We start from the raw sequence: 20,630 nt of genomic DNA on the forward strand, positions 1-20,630 counted from the left end.
TTTGAAATGGACCACTTTGTGAATTGCATCCATCCGCACGGTTTGCCTTTTCGTGTACAGTTTGCTTTATTGTCTGTTAGAAGTTGATTTGAATATTTCATTCTTGAACGCCGATCCATTTGAAGGCAGATGTGTTGTGAACCACTCTGCACCTAAGATTTAACATTTCTTTCAGATTTAACACCCATTCATCATCGGGAGTTAGCGCTGATCTGGGGACGCTTTTCAGAGATGACCCGTAAAATTCAAAGGCGGACACCAACAGAGCCTCACAGAAAGGTTTCCAGAAGAAGAGTAAACCCTTTTATCAACCACAGCTCAGTCAAAAATGTACATATTGAACAATATTAAAATTCCGATTAAAAATGTTCTGTATATCCTCTGTTTACTCTTCATAGACCTTAAGAAAGAAAAAAAAATCCTTCAATATCAGCTAACTGTCTTTTTTCCCTTTTGGAAACATGTTTTTCCATTTTCTCAACATCATTTGTAGTCCTATGTGCATGCTTCATGTTGCACATTGAGATCTCCTCATTTGCTTCCTTTGGGTCCTTCTAATGTGATTCCATCTGAAAGTGCTGATAGATCACGTTCATTATTTCACCTTAAGAAATCTGCAAGTTCAATTGTTCATTCATTGTAAAACCCTATTTTCTCTTTTATTTATTCACCGCTAATCTTCCTCTCTTTAACAAGCTTTTTGCAGATTGCGCACCATGACCTCATTTCCTGAAACCGCAGAGTTTCCAAGCCAGTCGGTCCACTTTAAAGACATTTCCATACAGATTGACATTTGGATGTTTTATTTTCTGTATGTATGAACTGGATTTAGGAAGATAACAAGAAGAAAGATTTGTTGGAATAGCGTTAAGAGGTTACCAACAGGGCTGTTTGTACTTTCCTGCTTGTTTGTTATGCCCTTTACACGATGTGGTCGAAAACGAACGGCGTGCTGGAGCTCCCGGCCAGTCGTCCCTCCTGCACCTCCAGAATGTTAAACATGGCTGCCGCGGCTGCCTCTGAATTGCTGGACTGTGTCTCCTGGGGAACAGGGAAATTGAGCCCTGGCGGACTGCGAATTTAACCTGGAATGGAAATTGATCCCATTACCTTGTGCTTGGGCTGCTTTCCTCCCGTAGGAAAAGAGAGGGAGACTGGGAGAGCGAGGAGGGAAAATAAATGGGGAAAGCAGAATGAGGAGAAAGGACGAGAGAGAGAGAGAGAGAGAGAGAGAGGAGAAATAGAAGCTGGGGGAGCAACAAAAAAAAGGAGATGGACAGAAAGAGGAAATGGAGAAGGGGAACGGAGAAAAGGGAGAGCAACCAGAAGGAAGGAGATAGAAAATGGCGAAAGCAGAAGAGAAAAAAAAGCAAGCAGACAGAGAGTGTGTGTGATTAGAGGTGATATGGTGGCAGTGGGGGTTGTGTCCTGCCTGGATTGACAGGCCGGCTGACTCTGTATCAGTGTGGCGCTAATAGCCGACTGCCACTGGGCAAGATGGAAAAGGCAGAGGTAGAGGGAGCGGAGGAATAGCACGCTCTGAAGGGATGATACACCTCCCGCTGAGGGTTTCCACCAGCAGACCTGTGGAGCGTCGGTGTGCGTCGCCACTCTGAGGCCATGTTAGCAACGGTGGCGGGATTTGCCAGCGCTCGGTATCGGGCTGCGGCTTTGAAATTTGAAAATATTTTCTGGAAATAAGAACTACAAACAGAAGAAATGCAATTTCAATCTGAATTAAATCTTCGACTGGCCTCGATGTGTTACGCGAAAAACTGTGATGATGCTTTTTTCTTTGATTATTCCCTCCATCCAAAGGGAGAAGTCTTCTCTGTGGCCTTTCCTGCACCTCCTCATTTCTTCGTTTTATTGAAACGATCTTGCAGCACCTGGCGTTTCTTATGGCCTAATTGATTATCTTGATGTATGCTCACACTCCCCCTCCCTCTGTCCGTTTCCCTCCAGAGCCCATGCACGGCCCACAACGGCTGGAAGTGGTAGACATCCAATCCAAACAGGTGACGGTGCGCTGGGAGCCTCTGGGATACAACGTGACCCGCTGTCACAGCTACAACCTGACCGTCCAGTACCGCGCCAGAGTGGCCGGCAAGGACGAGACCCGGGAGGAGGTGTGTTATGACACCCAGAGCCGGGACCCGCAGCACACCATCCACAACCTGACGCCCTTCACTAACCTCAGCGTCAAGCTGGTGCTGCGCAACCCGGAGGGCGTCAAGGAGAGCACGGAGCTGGAGGTCCAGACTGATGAGGACGGTGAGTGAAGGCAGAGGAAGTGACTCGCAACCCAAACTTTACAACAACAGCCAGTGCATCACAGTGTAATCGCCATATCTGCAGTGTAATTGGCACTGAGCATCACAGCACTAATTATATATTATATTTATTGCTGCTGTCAGAGTCCAGACAAGAGACAAACAAGTCCATCATTACTTCCATAAAATATAATCAGGATGTGCAATTTATTTCCATGCTACATTTTGTACATGTTTTCTGGATAGTCATTAAATCTTTTTATATCGTCATGTCTTCAATATTCTGATTCTCATCATTTAGAGCAGCGGTGTCAAAACCGGCCTGCAAGAGGCTCCAATCTGGCCAAACCACCAAGGAAATAGTACAAATTATTTAAAAAAAACAATGTTTTTAAACAAATTTCTTGAGAGGAGCGACACAACACAACTTGGAGACCCAAGCTGAGATATCTGTGACGCTGCTATGAAAGCAAACTACCTCGTTGCTATAAAACGAGCCCCAAAGCCGGGCAGTCAGGGGAAGTTTTATAAAAACACCCAGAATACAACAGCGATACGACATGTTTTTTGGACATTTCACTGCATTTTGCATCAAAAGATTTCTTTAAAATTGGCTTTAAGTTGAGGCTGTAGTCATTTTCAGTAGCTACTGGACCTTTTCACCACGGTTACTCTGCACCACAACAAAGAAAAACTTTAAAGTTTCAATTTAAAGGTAATTATGAGACTATTTTACTGGTCGGGTCCGCTCCAGATTAAATTTGTGTCCCCTCAACTAAAATATCTTTGACACTCCTGTTATAGATGAGGATAACTTCCATTTCTTAACTTTCACATTGATGTAAGAACCCGTTAACTCTCCAGAACCACCCACCTTGCAGCTGGAGGTTCCCGGTTTCACTGCGTTCATGTGCAGTTTACCCTGTGGGAAGTGGGATTTTCCCACCTCCCACTTCCACATGAATGCTTCATAATTGCCTGTAATTCAAACATCTTCTGTACCTCTTTACCCACTCCAGCGTTATGGAGAGCTTAACTCTACTGATCAACACAAATACATACTTAGGGCCAATTGAGACATTAATTAACCTTAAAAAAAAATGTTTTTGTTCCTGTCGGTGGAACCCAAAAACATGAAAAAAAACTGATTCATATGGGAGGATATTCTCACTGTGAGGCAAGAGTGCAAAAATAAAAAAACGACATGCCTTACAGCTTGTTGGATAATACAGAAAAAAAAACTTTGTGCAACTTCAACATCTGTCACTCTGAGTATCTCACAGTAATGTAAGAATTGCAGAGGATTTCTAAATGTGACGTCTCTTTTCTTTCACCCACTTTAAGAGAAATGTGTTGAAAATTAAAGTTTGATTCGTCACGAGATAAACGTTTGATTCTCACCTGATAAACCGCCGTAAACAAAGGTTGTTTTGTTTTTTTTCCGGGAGAACACAGAAGTGAGACAGCTTGTGTGTCACGCACTTGTTTCACCCCCTCCGAAGATGAAGGATCCTCTGTGTTGCCTCAGCAGACGCAGGAAATGAACTCTGGAAGTCTCAGGGAACCCGCGGCCGCCAGATAACAAACAGGCTCAGCTGACGAAAAGAGAGTCACGTCTGGCTCAGATATGTCTCGTTGGAAACTTGAAAGTGGCAACAGCCTCTCACCGTCTGACTGCCTCTTGTTTCCGTGCGTGTATCTGTGTGTTCGGGATCCCACGGGGGGGGGGGGTACAGATGGGGTGTAGTCACTTTCTTCGCGATAGATCCCGACTTTAAAACAAACATCTCCACATCAATCTGTTTTCATTTGAGGTGTGAAAGCATTTCACGTGTGTTTAAAGGACTGTATAAGTAAACACTGCAAAAAGATTGAGCTTCTCACTTCTTCCCTGACATTACTGGTCCATCTTTGTTTGCAACTTCATGTATATATATATATATATATATATATATATATATGTTCAGTTTTGCTGCTGTAAACTGTGTATCGGTGTGTTTTTTGTCTTGAGCAACAATGACATCAAATAATCATGAAAATTCCAATTCAGATGTGTTTGACTTTAGCTCCTTTCTTTAGTCTAGATCCTTGAAAAGCTTTTTCATTGATTTGTTTTTATGCACAAAAGCACAAAGTTCCAGGCTTTATAAATCATTATAGAAGAGACTAAATAATGACTGCTTTCATCATTTTTTTCCTTTGACAAGTCTTTAATTTGACTTAACAGCGGACGGAAAATATAGAAATAAATGCGAGTCAAGAAACCCCTTCTGTGTCAAAAGAAAATCCTTGGAATAGACTTTATTTACTGATCACCGAATGATCACAAAGATTTAAAAACATATATCTGTGGTTGCCCCTCGCAGTGCCGGGCGCCGTTCCTCTGGAGTCCATTCAGGGCAGCGCCTACGAGGAGAAGATCATCCTCAAGTGGAGGGAACCGTCGCAGACCTACGGGATCATCACTCAGTACGAGGTATCAAACAAATACTGTCCACAAGGAGTATTGATCACCCCCGAGAGCGGTAAACACACTCCAGGATTAGTCTGCTTGTTTTCTGCCACTTTACTGGTTATTACATGGTTCTTCCTTTTTTTTTTTTTTTTTTTCTTCCCTGGGAACTTGTTTTTCCGACTACGATGGGTAGAAATCTAGGAAAGCATAGTTCATACATACAGAAAATAAAACGCATATATGTTATGCATCCACGTGGAGCAGATTATTTACCAGTTTACCAAAATAAAAGTCTTTATTTCTTGTGCTTTCTATGACCCGAATCAGTTCAATACTCAAGGCTCTATTAAATAAAACTTGAATTTAAAAGTTCATCCTCTTAAACTAATGTCTAGTTAAGGATTCTGTTCAGGCATGCAGGCTTTTGGCAACATACCTTTTTTGACAGAAGAGCATTGTCGAAACATGTTAAAAATGTTTTTTTGGGGGGAAAGCCTACTTACCTTACCAGAATAAAATACAATACTTATAAATGAACTAAAGGCATAGTGAATGTAATTGAACTAATAGCTAATATATCTTTTCGTAAAAAATTTTTTTACATCAACCATAAATATGTTGTGATTTAGTCTAAATAAAATATTCAAAGTTACACTCTTTGACGTAGGGTTTGATACTCTGGCGGTGAAACAGGCGGGGTAACCTGAAATGTAAATGACTTGTTTGTTTGAAGGAGTCATATTCTCCAACTTTCACATGGTCTCGTTGGTTCAAAAACATTGTATTCAAAGTTTATTGCACCAAATCCAGCTTTTCTTTGACTTTCCTCCATTTGAATATTGGATCCTAGGAGCTGCATTCAGAATCTGCTGTGTCTGTGTGAGCTGGATGGCTCCGCCCACACATGCCCATCTTGGGAAGAGGAGGAAGTACTTCCTCTCGTGGTGCCATGTGCCAGAGCAGAGCTGCCTAATTGTGGGAGGAGTCAAAGGGAGGGCCTACCTTGATTGGGATTGGCTAAACCCCGGATGACACTATATAGGGTTTGATCTCTGATTGGCTGGTTGGAGCAACACACTTTTTAAAACATGAAACCAGCCAGGGAGAGAGAGGACAGACTGTCTTCACTTCTGGGGCGACAGTCCAGGTATGGAGACGATTAGTACTGCTGGAAAACCTTTAGAAAGGGAATTTTGCATCATGTGACCCCTTTTAGAAAATCTCACAACCCACATTTGGTGATTCCTGCAAACTTCTTTGCATCCCTTCATTGGAATCATATACTGTGTCTACACAAACACTAATGTCTTTAATGTGTTCAGTTTTAAGTTTGTCCAGTTAGAGAAACATACAAGGTAAAATATTCCATCTTCTCTTAAGATTAAATTTGAAACAATCATCATTTAACTCCCAGTTACTATTAGTTAATAGAACTGGAAAAAACTATTGATTCCAGAGGGAATTTTTTTTTAAGTATTTTTATTCTATTTGCTATTATTATATGTGTACGTTGCCACAGTCAAACATCAGCAAAACAAATCAACCATATAAAGAAAAGTGCTAAACCACGATTGGAACCACGACCAGCAACAAGTAAAAGTAATAGTAAATCTCATTAACGCCTTTTCTTTTTTTTTTCTTTTCCTTTTGGACCAATCGTGGCTCTTATTCAGGAAACGCTGAACCTCAGCCGGTTTTATCAATTCACTTGATTCAGCTCATCTTTTTTTTTTTTTTTTTTTGTCCTTGTTATATGGAAATACTTTCCAGCCTTGGTTGGTCTTTTGAAGAGGGTCAGCTGCTGTCGTCTTCTGTCCTTTGCCACACGGATGACCCCTTAAGAAAATACAATCATGGAAACACACCTCAAACACATCACGATTCAGCGCCGAGCAGCTGTTGACACAAGTCTCCACACAATCGCCAGCCCCGTCCTGAATAATACAAACAGTCTGCACACACACTCTCGCTATATGTACACATTGATCTTAACCAGCTTAAGGTGGAAGTAATCCTCCATCCATTCCTGCAGATTGATTCTGCACTGTTGATTTTTTTTTCCTGCTTGTCACCAGTTTGCTCACGCTTGGTATTTTGACTAGGTTAGCAATCACCGGCACCGATTCTCTCACCAGTAGAGCAGATGAAATAGTCAAGGCAACGAAACCCCCCCCCCCCCCCCCAAAAAAAACTGCTGTAGCTCCGTTTACTGCAGTGTCAGGAGACGATTGAAATGTGTTTTTTCTGCGGTACGCTGGCATTACAATCAGAAGCCCAGAAGTCAAAACCGTGAGTCTTTGTTTATTCAAGTGCGAGCTGCGCTGTGTCATGTCTGGTGCACGGAGGCAGAAAGCCGTGTCCACGGAAATTCGAGGTTTACCGCGCACATAATGTGTTTTCGTTGTTTCTCCTTTTTAAAATTTCATATTACAGGTAAAACCATTCAGGGGGCGGTTGTAGCGCTGCTTTGTGAGCTTCGCTCATGTTGATGCAAATGTGTTCACGCTATAAAAGCCTCTAGATACATACAACTGCAGCAGATTACCTCTTTCTGTCTCGATGTTGGGTCCCCGACAGCATGGAAACATCCCTAGTTCAGTAAATTAGTTTTATTTTACACTGAATCAACTTTTTTTTTGATGATGATGATGATGATGTGTTGATATTCTCGTCACTGTGTTTTAAAAATGACCGCCACATAAGAACAACCCCATAGGAAGCCGCTGGCGTGCTCCAGGTGTCTCCTCCTCGCACCGCTCCCGCCTGGTTTCAGTAAAGTAACGTGCCCCCGTATCCTCCATGTATCCCAGCAATACCCCCCCCCCCACCGCCGCCAATGAAGTTGCTTCTTACAAGTCAGGACCTCGCTTTGATTTGACATTATCAAAGAACTCAAAGTGAAATACATCTGACAAGGCCTGATATCAAAGAGATTTCAGCTCCGTTTCTTTTTGACCACGCTCCGTGAATGCCATTTTACTGGCAACATTACTGACAGACGTGAGCCAGCATCTAGTGAAAGATGTACAGCAGGCACACGACTGATAATGCAAAGTCATACGGCAGAATTAAAGGTTAAAAAAAAAAAAGTGGATTTTTCATAACTTTGTGAAAGATATGGTGTATTTTCAGAGAAAACTAATAGATATGAGGTAATATAGACCATTTTTGTTTAAACAATATAAACAGCAGCCATTTTTAATCACATAAACTTAGAGTTCACCTTTATTTAACCAGCTCTCATTTATAATGACGACCCGACCAATGAGGCACAAAGAGGCCATGCGAAAAATATCTGCATGAATTCAATAAAACAATGTCATACATTCTTAAAAGAAAGAAAATAGGATTTGCAGTGTTTACAGTGACATATATTAAGAAACAAATCGGGGAAAATAGCTAAAATGAAGTGCAGTGGTGCTTCCTTATTGGCTGTATGGTATCGGTGGAATAAATGTACAAAGTTTGAAGGTCTGCAGATGATTTCAGTCATTTGCAGCAGAAAACTGAAATCTACTTGAACGTATACTGTGATTTGTGAATATTGAGAAGGGACTGTAGATTTAGAGGAGTTTTGTAAATGAAATGAAAGCAGAGAGTTTGGTAAATAATATCCGGCTTTTGAAGGAGAGTTTATCGGTGGCTTTTCTGTTCCACTCCATCTTACCTCCTGACATCATTTGTAACCAGCAGTTAATGTGAATTGCTTTTCAAAAACAAAACAAAAAGGTGTGTGAGATGATGGAGAAACAAAAATAAATAAATAAAAAAATTCTCCCTGATTGAAAAATGTAAATTACTGTGTTTTCACAAAACCTAATATTTCAGGTCAAATCACCTCAAATTAATTTGCTCAAATATTTCCTATTATTTTCCCTGTCAGTTCCATTATTCCTGTAAAAACCTGCCCATGTGCCCGGTGTTGACAAGCCATTTCAAATTCCTCTCCCTGAAATGTTATGATATAGGATTTTGGCATCGCAGACTCATTTTCACAGACAAAGACTAAATGAGAAGGCCTCCAAGCATTTCAAAACTTGATGGACACAAATTATGCAGCACTCCATACTCCCTTTGTGTTCCCTAATTGGAATTATAATGGAGGTTTTCCTTTACGAGCAGAGGCATTTTCTTAAAGTGGGACTTTACAGTTATTCAAAATGGATATTAACAAAAAACACACCGCTCACCTTAATGCTTCCCTCCAGAGCCGCCTGTGTTTATTAATGGGGAAGGAATACATTAAGTGTTTTTCCTCACTCTTTAAAACTACAGGCTTGGAAATATGTACCCCTGCGTATACGGTGGAACGTATGAGACAGGAAACCGTCACGATCCCTTTAGTAAATCCCGTCCTAATTTTGGAAACCAGCTCAAAACCTCGCTCACAATACAATCAGACTGTCTGTGGTGTGCAAGTGCAAAGCTTGATATCTGATGTGTAACATCAATGAAACGCACCTAATTGACAGAGCAACCTATACAGCCGTCTGTACGAGAGGAGGGTTTGATCCCCTGTGGAATGGTGCCGGAGGGGACGATCCAAAGAAATCATGAGGTTGGGTTTCGTATTTTCGTATTTTGAAGAGAAAAGGAATGAATATAGAAAAGGACACATGTCGAAATTAATCGAAGTCTTGACAGAAATGGAAGATCTGGGCTGATGGATGGAACTTAATATCAATGTACCACGATCTGAGCATTCTGTGTGGATCTCTGAGCCCTCCAAGAGCCGAAAGGAGATCTCAAAATGATTTGAAAAGATTTCTTTTTTCCCCCCATGTCAGGTAGATTATATTATCTGGAAATGCCAATTTGTTCACGGACTGCTGCAGCAATTTTAAGTCCCAACATCAGTCAAGAAGATGACAAAAACCCTCAATTTTGTCACATAATCTGCAAGTAGCTCTTGTTAACGGTTGATCTGGAAGCACAAATAAATTGTGTGTGGGAGGTGCGTCGAGAAAAAAACAAACACAAATCTCTGCTGGTTTAAACTGAACCTGAACTCAAACCTGCAGTCTTCCTGGAGCGATTAGCCAGCCGGGATTGTTTTAGTGACTGAAACAGTCGACATGTTTGGTGCAGACAAAAGACAAACGTGTCAGGAGGAGTAGTAAATGTTTTTTTGGGGGGGGGGGATTTCTTCACCGCCTCGGAGATTTGACAGCATAAACTGAAATGCTATCAGAGAGAAGCGTCAGGATATTGTGACTTCCACTATGTGAAAGGTGAGATTGAATGAGAAGTGCACCTTTCAATAAGATAATCATCATCACAAGCAAAAGCAAAGAATTTTTTGTAGTTTTATATCATTCGGATATTTGATTCTGGCCAAACACAATATAAGGCGATTTCTTGTTGATCTCTGTAGGAAGTTCTGACTTTTCTGAAGTGGCCTTATATTTAATATTGATAGCATGCGGTCCAGCTGAGGCCACAAGAGTGAAGAAGCACAGCAGAAGACTTTCAAAATTGCTTCATGGCATTTTGGCCTTACAGAGAGGATAGAGAGTGGGAAAAAAAAAATGGTGATAACCCGTGCTGAGAGAGGAATAGTGAGTACAGTAAAGTCTTTCTTTAGACTTAACCTCTTGAATGCCTAAAACATGAAATATTTTCATTGTGTGAATATCAATAATCTCAACGAACAGAGCTGCAAGCAGAGCATGTCGCTAAGAGAATATTCATTGCTTTTCTTTTTTTCCCTCTTCTTCCTAGATCTCCTACAAGGCCGTGAGCTCCTTTGACCCCGAGCTGGACCTCTCCAACCAGAGTGGGAAGGTAGCGAAGCCGGGCAACGAGACCACCCACATGTTCACAGGCCTCTACCCAGGCTCAACGTACTCCTTCACCCTGCGCGCCAGCACAGCCAAGGGCTACGGCCCCCCGGTCATCACCCAGTTCACCACCAAGATCTCAGGTCAGCGGGGTCAATGGCGGCGCCCGTCAGAGCGTGAATGATGTGGGATAAGTAGCACAAAGCTTTCCTCTGCTGGAGGTCTTCATGTCCACATGTGTTATAAGCAGCAGACTGCGATTCGCTTCCAAATGTAGATGGAGCTGCTTTATTTTTTTTTTTTAACTGTTATTTCAAAATGTAAATCCATTCCGTCTGCTTTGCGAAACATTAAACAAAGCAATGATCGGCTATATGTGAGCGTCGTCCCCGAACCCGCCAGGTGTTTTGGTTAATTGATGTCACGACTGTTTGGTCTGGACATTAGCAGCATTTAGCAGAATTGCCTAAGTGGTCATATACCAATTGTGCTTTTAGTTTTTATAAACTGAGCCGGGCTCGGCTTTGCAAGGGTACGTTTTAGGCAATGACCTTGAGACTCGCTGGCAATCTCTTTTAGCTGCAAACTGGGAAATCTTTCAGTTCGGGCACCGTTTAGAACAACAACAGCGTTTACAAGTGAAAACGGAAAACGTTCGTAGCATTTCGGGTGCTTGGTTACATGACAACGGTGAAATTGCAGCTGATTTAAAACAGGTCCAAAGGTGGAACTCTTTGAAAACACTCCGTGTAGACAGCAGAAACGCTGCTACTGTGCATGTCCACCACAGCGATAGTAAGGGGTCATTCTGCACATGCTCAGTAGACGGACAATAAGAACAAGGTTTCCTCCGTTGAGTCATGACTCCCAGTCTGTATTCTCTTGGGACTTGGTACTTTTATTTTGACAGTCACTAATACCAATTCAACTTGGTGGTCTGTCCACTAGAATGTCCGTGTCCTCCCATTGTTAATGTTTAGAGCGTATTGTTTTCTGCTGCACGTGTATGTGGATTCATAACAAAAACAACAGCATCAGCAGGTGGCCCAACATGAAAATTACATTTTTACCTTCGCCAACTAAAGTTTGAGCGAAAGGTTGTATTTGTGTCTGCATTCATTTATTTATTTGGTTTGCGTATATGTATTTTACCAACGTTTTGCAAAAACTACTCACCCAAATTGCATGAAATGTTCAAGGGTGATTTGCCATCATCAAAGGACGAATCGATTCGATTTTGGGAGGTTACCGGCTAACTGTTTCTGCATAAATTCCAGAAAAGTGCGAAAAACTGTCCCATGCAAAGCAGATGAGGGGGGCACCTCATGGAGGCGATCAGCCTCTGTTGCCATGGAGACGCTCCCTGCTCAGTGTTTCACGCAGTGATGTAACTACCTGACAGGCTAGTTAGCATCGACATAAGTTAACGGCTAACATGCTAGCGATACTAACTTGGTTCCAGCAAAGAAATGTGGTGTTGGCGAGGGATGCGCTCTACCGAGTGTAGCTCTAGGTTCTAGACTGTCTGCCATTTCCATCAGCGGACATTGATTTCAAAACGTTCCTGTACAAACACAAAACTTTTCTTACAGGAAAACACCAAAACGATGCGTTTTCACTTGAAACGTTGTCGCGTGAACACGTCCTGTTAGCCTCCTGTTAGTCTCCAGTTTGAGTCAAATCTTAAGTCTTTTCTGTGCAGTTTGCTTGATGTCCATGTTTTTACACACTGACCTCCCTTCCACTATAAAAACATGCCTTTAAGGTTAATTGGTGACATTAAACCACCAAGTGTGGCCATATGTAAGGTTGCTATAAGACAAAATGCTCAGTGTGAAAGGTTGTCGAGTGGGTTTGTTTGTTTGTTTTGTACCAAATGGCTGAATGCTACAAACAAAAAAAAACAAAAAAAAAAGGCCAAGCTTTGAAGTGCATTATAATTGATCTCTTCCCTCTTCAGCTCCGTCCATGCCGACGTACGAGCAGGAGACGTCCCTGAACCAGACGGACAGCACGGTCACCGTCCTGCTGAAGCCCGCCCAGAGCCGCGGGGCCCCCGTCAGGTACGATAACAACACCATCGCATCCGCCACATGCTGACGAGATGCGGAAAAGACACACCGACATCAACAAAAAAACCTGATCAAAGACGCTGTGTTTTATCGATACCCCTCCGCGAAGAGGAGTTACCGGGGAATTCAGCACCTCGCTGTACGTATCTGAGCTTTCTTTGTTTGTGGATTTTTTCTTTTTTTATTTCTTTGGGGTCCCGTGTAAAAGAAGCTCGTGCCTTTGAAGATGAGAACAAAGTAGCCGAGGCGAGCGTCACCATCTCTTCCCTCTTTCTTTAAAGCAGCAGGCTGCCCACCGTGATCCTCCACCAGCTTTCTGGGGGAAATGTGGGAACGTTGCCTGCTTTGTACTGCATTTATCAGTCATTACAGCAGAACTATTAAAATGCCACGATCTTGGGCGGAAGTCGTCCTGCGAGTTCGTCTTCCACGATCCTGTAGCTTGTGTTTGTTTTGTCTCATTTCAGAGGTTAAAATTGCGCCCGAGTTTCTGTTGGAAAGATACACGCGACAGCCCCCTCTCAGTTGGGTGTAGTTTGAGTCGTCTCAATACAAATTAATGTTTTTAATCAATGACGCCTCGTGCTCTCAACCACCTCCGAGGAGTAGGTGGACTTCTCCATAAGAGCAGTGATAAACACTTTGGCTTGCTGTAAAACCCAATTTTACACTATCAACTCATCTTAGTCTTTTAAAGATTACAGCCTGGAGATCTTTAGTCAGGCTTGTCGGCTCATGTTTACCGTGTGTGCAGCTGGCCAGATTAATGCCCCGGCGGCGGACCCGGAGAGGCCCGAGCAGGAAAGACGGAGCGATCGCTTTTTAATTTCCTCGCAGGTACAATTCAGAAGGCCTTACCCGCGCTGCCATTCTTCCAGCGGAGCAATTAGAAAGCTCTAATTATAATTAACAGAGCGTCGTGAGTAGGAGCCTCCGTTCATTAGCATGCTGGGCTTTTCTTTTGTTTACCAATGGATGGATGAGCTTCTGTGCAAAGATGAAATGGATTTGTCTTCGGAGATGTGGGCTTCAGTTTGAGATCCTCCTTCTGCTTGACCAAGCTGAGACGCAACAATGTTGTAGCGACGCACGATGTGTGATTTGTGCCGATATTTAAGAAAAAAAAAACACTGCAGAATTGTAATACCTGACATAATCCACCTTTGCATCGGCAGCACAGACATTAAATCACTAGAAAACTAGAGCTACACTCGGTAGAGCGTAGGTCTTTAGTTAGCATTGCTAGCATGATAGCCGTTAGCTCATATCGATGCTAACTAGGTAGGTCAGGTAGCTACATCACTGTGTGAAACACTGAGCAGGGAGCGTCTCCATGGCAACAGACGCTGATCTCCTCCGTGAGGTGCCTCTCCTATCCTGCCTTCCTCCTTCTGTATGGGACATTTTTTTGTGGACTTATTGGGGAACGGTTAGCCGCTAGCGTCCCAAAATGGAATGGATTGGTCGTTGGATGATGACAAATCATCCCTGAAGATTTCACGCTATTCGGTTGCGTTAATTATGACGCTCTTGTCAACCCGGTGATTGGGCTGCCGTCGTTTTGCAGCAGCTCATAGACCAAAACAAGAAAACTAATGCAACTTACATGTTAACCACATTTTAAAAGATAAAACTGTAAACTCTCCCTTTAATATTCTCAGAACGTTATGAGGTGGAAGGTGGATTTACTGTCAACACTTGTACAGGAAACGTTGACGTACCATGGACCAGAACCGGGAACCCGTTAGCCTGGTTGGATTTTCAGCAGGTTTTAAGTCCTTTTTTTTTTTTTTTTTGCAAACGACGACTTTGGATTCAGTTTCTAAGGTTTTAAAGAATCACCACACAGCAGACATGCCTGATTCTTGCCTCTTTATATTTTTTAGTGTTTATCGGCCGTGCCGTTATCATTGTGCATCCCAACGACGTAGTGATGGTTTTACAAATAATGCTGATTGGCATCCACCACTTCTCGGATGACGTCACACTTGCACGTCGCAAAATATTGTGAAGTGAAAAATCCTGTGCATTTCGTTTTTAGGGTTATATATGTCTGATGGATCTCAGGTGAATCCATTAAAAAAATTCATCAGTCAAGTTCAGCACATGGCACAACAGCAGCTCAAATCTAATCGAGGCGCGCTTTGATCACAGCGGCGCCTCCTCTTCATCTGCACTTTAGAGGTTTTCAGGTGCACACGTCTTTCCCCATCTCGTCTCAGATTCCCCCGGACTTAAAGGCCAGCACGCCGCTTTAGCTTTTTCTTTTTCTTTCTCTTTTTTGGGAGAAATGTGCGCCCAGTGTTTTTGCTGAAATATGAATTGCAGAAGAGAGGAGAAAGCGAAGGAGTGCAAACAGGAGATGCGGGTCCCAGACGAGGTACTGACAGCCTTTTGAAGGTTTTTTGTTTTTTTTTCTTCTTTTTTCTTTTCGGCCCACAACTCAGGTGACACATGATGCCTTTGAATTTTTTTAGGCGACTATAAAGTGGCTTCGATTCTGAGAGAGTTGAGTCAGACGGGCTGTTGGGATCTGCTGTCTGGCCAGTAATGATAGATGTAACATCTGAATTCCCCCCTTCTAAAAAAAATAATAAAATCCATATCTAATGTCTTTTAGGTTACGAGGGATTGAGTTGTAACACAGGGACATTTTAAGTTGAGCCACTTGCAAAAATTTGCTTTTTCCATGTGTTGGGGAAAAAAAACTAAAGAAGTGGAAAGAGTCCGTGAAGTTTGGAACTTTAAAGCACACGTGACCCATGTTGGACGAGAGCAGTGTTTGGTTTATCCCGCTGCTCATGTTGCGAGAGCGGTGGGTAGCTCATTTTGAAAGAGAACACTTTATGGAATCACTTTTAAAGCCCCGATGAAACGGGGATTTGACAAGGGAGAGGACTGATCCGCGGCGCTACAGAGCAGCAACGGGGCCTGATTAGATAACGCAATCCGGCGTGCTGATTGGGTTTAGGAGGTAATCGAGCATCCAGACGTTTGAGTCTCCAGCAGCAGATGTTTTAGCTGCGACGCAGGAAGGCGACTTCACACGATGGCTCAAAACAAAAAGCAGCGCGCATCGAACGACGAGCGTCTTCTCTCCGGCTTCTTGCCGTCACGCTGAAGTCAATTCATATTTCAGATGGATCCAGGCTGAAGGAGCCAGTCAATTTATTTTATTTTTTTTCATTTGTGTAATTGCTAATCGGTATAACATTTCCAACTTGGAATTTGTTTCTAATCTCCGGGGACGACGCGCGTAGCCGGGAACAATTTTTACCAGAGGGGACACTGTTTCTTTAAGAGGATTAGTGCACTGTCTATCAGTCATGTCGCGTTAAACTAATGTTTGCAATGGGCCCCTCGTCGAGGCCAGAATCCGCCCCCTCACTCCGTAACATCAAAATAGATGTTTACATGCCTCTGCAGAAATCAATGATTCGAAATGCTTCCCTTATCATTCACACCACAAAATCAGCCCCTTTCTCATTTTCTGCCATAACCTTTGCCTTGAGCAAGCACACACGCATCCACATAAACAGGAAGAAAAACAAAAAAACCTTTAAAATCACCCGCATATGGAAGAAAGCGAGTTCCTCCAGTGTTTGTTTTTTTTACCCCAGTAGCATCAGATTATATGAACCTAACCACGGCCTGAAATCAGTTAAGTGATTTTCTACAGTCCTAAAATAAGCACTAACTTTCTTTGATCGCAGCGTAGCGAGCGCTAATAGCTGTGCCTAAACGTGACACAACTCGCTGCTTTTTTTTTTTTTTAACGATTAAATGGCAAACGTAATCTATGGCACCTTCTAATTTGTTTGCTTTATGGGCGTACGGACACCAGGGAAATATAAAGAGTGAGAAGACGGAGGTGTGGAGGGGAGGATGCTGGGTCAGGAGAAGTGTGTTACTTACAACCGCTCCTAAATCAGACGTATAGGCATATAGAGCCCGGCGATTAGCATTACGGGGAGACAGTGATTGAAAAGCTCCCCGTACGCCTTCTCATCTGCCCCAAACAGCCCCGAGTCCTTCCCTCCACCGGCCCCACATGAAAAATAAATCTGAGTTTCAGGTCACAATCCAGTCGATTCCGAGTCAATCCGCCATAATTGGTTGGCGTCACATGGCGGCAGAGCTGAAATCTATCGGGCGGCGGGGCTGGAGGAGGCCTAATTGGTGTCAGCTCAGGTTGCAGTGCTGCTGCTGGAATACAGGTCTGCCCTGCCGGCCCCTCTGGCACACCGCTTTTAACGGCTCACACTATTCTTCTGGCACAGATTCTCCCTTCATCCTGCTTTCTTCCACCTCGTTTTTCCCCGTCCTCCGCCCGGGGAGGAGTGGGAGGAGGAGTGTTGACGCAGTTTTAAGAATTCAGGACAATTTGTGATTAGTATGTTTGCAATGGTTTAGTTGCAAGGCGTCGTAGCTTAGGAACAACATGGACAACAGATGATCACAGCTCTTCTGTATCCATACTTTTCTTTTATGGAACTTACCTAAAAATAATATTTTCAAAATAAATTTTATGCATCAACTACAACCCCAAACGACTAGTCCGACCAGGATACCTCTGCTTTCGCTGTTCATTGTTGTGGTCAAAGAAAACTTGATATTTAGGTCCCGTTTACACAACAACCTTTCCAGTGAAGATTTTTGTTCTGAAAACAATATTCGTTTTATACTGAAACTGTAAAAAAAAAAACATGATGAAATTAAAACATTGGTGTTTTCATGTTGGGCCACCAGTTGGTTCCATTTGTTTTTGTAATGGAACCACACACACACACACACACACACACACACACACACACACACACACACACACACACACACACACACACACACACACACACACACACACACACACACACACGTCTGCAGAGAGCAATATGCTCTAAACATTCACAATAGAAGAACACGGACATTCTAGTGGACAGACAGCCAAGTTGGATTGTTATTACGGTGACTGTCAAAATAAAAGTACCAAGTCCCGGGAGCATATGGACTGGTAGTCATGACACCACGGAGGAAAACGTTGTTCTTATTGTTCATCTACTGAGTGTGTGCAGAAGAACAATTTGCAACGGCCGCAATGTGCATGTGCATGTGCAGTAGCAGCGTTTCTGCCGTCTACACGGAGCCGCAGCATTTTCAAAAAGTTCCACCTTGGGAGATATTTTCAAAATGTTGTGTTTTCAGTCACTACATACACCGTCGTCGTGTAAACGGCCACCCAAAACACAACAAACATCTCGCGTTTTCACTTGAAATCGTTGCGTGAACGGGCCCTCAGTAGATCGGTGGAGGCGAAACAATTAGTCTCATGAGTCCTTCTTTTATTATTTGATTAGCTGTGAAACTCACGGACATTATATATCAAAGCATAAGCAGAGGAACATGCGAGATTCATCTTGAAGAAACAAGTGATTTTTACTTGTTGTCCAGAATGAAGCTCTGAAAGCATCATCTGGTGCTTTGTGGTGGAAAACAGAAAATCTCTCCTCACCAAGTTTCACTGAGAATAAAATAGTTTTCCACAATTTGAATATGAAGATAATCTGGGAACTGTTATGTGCCGTCTCCTCTATTTGTATTTATATTTGCTGATGATGCATTATGCTAATAAAACAACTTTGATTTAATGCAGAGGAGGGGAAAAAAAATGTCAGCCCGCATGAATATGGCAGCGTTTTGGTTATGATTGTTCAAAAATCTGAAACAACATGTAGTGTTCTGTCAATTCAATGTAAGAATTATGCGTTGCCCTAAGTTTGCATGCGTAATTGAAAATAACTGGAGAGAAGGGAGGTCTGGAAAAAACCGATAATTGATCCCACCCAAAACACAAAAAATAGATCAACTTTACAAAATCATCTTAAGAAAAGTTTCTGTTTAATATTCCACACATTGGATTTCCACTTGTAGTTACAAGCAACAACTTTACTACAATTTTGAGCCGCTGGTTGGACTAGGATGCGTTCTTTTTGACTTGTGGAATGAAAATAGGCACAGGGAGAACATGCAAACTGCACCCAGCAGGGAGTCGGTGCTGCCACAGACAAATCCAGTGATATGATTTTATTGCACTGCCTTTAACCATTGGGTATAAAGAATACTTGTACTTAGACTCTTGGAATCAAATTTCAGCTTGAAGTGTTTTGCCAATCATCCCGCTGAAGCGTCCTGCAATTTCCCCCGATTGTTGTTGGATCTTAAGCAACTTTCGCCACGAAAGTGGAGTTTTGTTCTGGCGATCAGAGTCACTGTTGTTCCTCAGCGGTTGTTGTTTTATTGTTGCTCGTTGACGTCGTATTAAATCAAGGAAATGACTAAATGACCGGCCTGTCAAAATGACTCATAATGTAAATTGTGAACTCGGCATGAGGTGACAAGTTGTCAGCTGCTCAAAGGCATATTAACATGCTCGCGCTAATTACCGAGGGGGGATGGAAATTCGAATTATTGCTGTTTTTTTAATGTTGCCAGCATGAACTGCTCGAGCTACTTTTCCATTTTCGTCGGCAACTGAAGTGCAAATAGTATATTTTTCAAACACTGGGGATGAGAGTTTCTTTAAATATTTTATATGCATACGGCAACTGTGCCACTGAAAGATGTTGTAAGTGAAACCGGCAATGTGGGGATTATTGTCTCTTTCACTTACAAAGAAGAACAAATTTTTTATTTATTTTTTTGTTATTAGATTCTAATTTTATTGTGAGCTACATTTATTGCCGGAATAGTCTGCAGAAGAGAGTTTAAATTTCCACATTACAAGAGATCTTCTCCTTGGAGCCTTATAGCCTTTGGCGCTCGGTATTTTGCCTGAGGAAAGGAAAACCAGTTCTATTCATACTGTGTGTGTCATTAAGTCATAGCAGAGCCACATCATCATATCATAAGGAGCCACCCGGGGGTGGTGGGGGGGGGGGGGGGGGGTTATTTCACTATCTGCGGATTGATTTGGAATATAAAGTACCGATACGGGCAAGCTATGAGCGAGTGTACATGTCATAGCAAAGCAAACACATCATTGTAACCGTAATGCGTTCTCGGCATAACTTATTATATAGAAATCTATACGCGGCGAGTTATTTCCTGGTGTTTACCTCTTCGGCCTGATGAGTAATGTGATTGACAGCAGGTGAGATCGTCAAAGCGGTTCGCTCCCATTATCCTTCAGCGTCCCATCTGCGGTTGTTCTGCCTGGGGTTTCCGTGCGGCCGATTCTTCCTCGCTCCTCCGCTGCTACTTAAGTGGCTCCTCTGTACTGTCTGCGCCTGCCCTTTGACCTCTGCTCTCAATAGGGGACAGTAATTAAAGGCTGATTTCTGCCGCAGACTCTCAGCAGGATTAAATATTTCATCACCTTCCAACCCAGTGCTAAGTGGGAGAGCTCCAAGGAATTGGGACACACCCACCAGGAGCAAAGGGGGATTTTCTAATGACACTGCAAGCACCTTATGATAAACTATAGGGTTAAAGAGCACATGCTGTACACACAAGGGGATACTTAATCACCCGGCACCAACCGCAGGGAACAATTGATCATCTCCAGGGCTGTTTGTACTGTGACTGCACAGCCACTACAGTGCAGATATTTCTTTTCTTTTTTTTTCTCCACTTGTTGTAATAATGTTGGATGAGGGAAAATGTCCATGGTCGTTGGCGCTCGACAAACCTGCCAGGGACAATCCATTGCCATTTTTTATATGGCATGGTACATTGGAGAGAATCAACTGAATATGTATGACAGGATGTGAAGGCTTCACGGTGATTGAAATAGTTGTTTTGCAAAATGGACGAATGTATTGCAGGTAATTTAAAAACAACTTGAGAGCAGAAAACTTGTGTATTTTCTCTATTTTTCATGTTTTAACCTGAAGTGCTAATGATTCTCAGCAGTGACGAGCTTTTTGGTGTACTGTAAACACATTTCTTTGACTATTTTATGCTGGAGATTTTTCCTGTAAGACATCATATTTATACTAATTCTACATTTATATATGGCATAAACAAAGCAGTCCTGAAAAATCAGATATAGAGA

At 42.6% G+C, this 20,630-nt stretch overlaps 1 protein-coding gene across 1 annotated transcript in view; it reads left to right on the forward strand.

The window, feature by feature from the left end:
* The window catches only part of LOC308117024 (receptor-type tyrosine-protein phosphatase mu), a 176,173-nt gene that overhangs the window by 87,481 nt on the left and 68,062 nt on the right, over positions 1 to 20,630 (forward strand). Inside the window, 4 exon segments of the mRNA XM_080475615.1 lie at positions 1,966 to 2,274; positions 4,640 to 4,749; positions 10,450 to 10,651; positions 12,469 to 12,571. Of these exon segments, the coding sequence (XP_080331741.1) occupies positions 1,966 to 2,274; positions 4,640 to 4,749; positions 10,450 to 10,651; positions 12,469 to 12,571 (724 nt within the window).

This window comes from Lipophrys pholis, assembly GCF_963383615.2.
Source record: "Lipophrys pholis genome assembly, chromosome: 1".
Taxonomy (NCBI): domain Eukaryota; kingdom Metazoa; phylum Chordata; class Actinopteri; order Blenniiformes; family Blenniidae; genus Lipophrys; species Lipophrys pholis.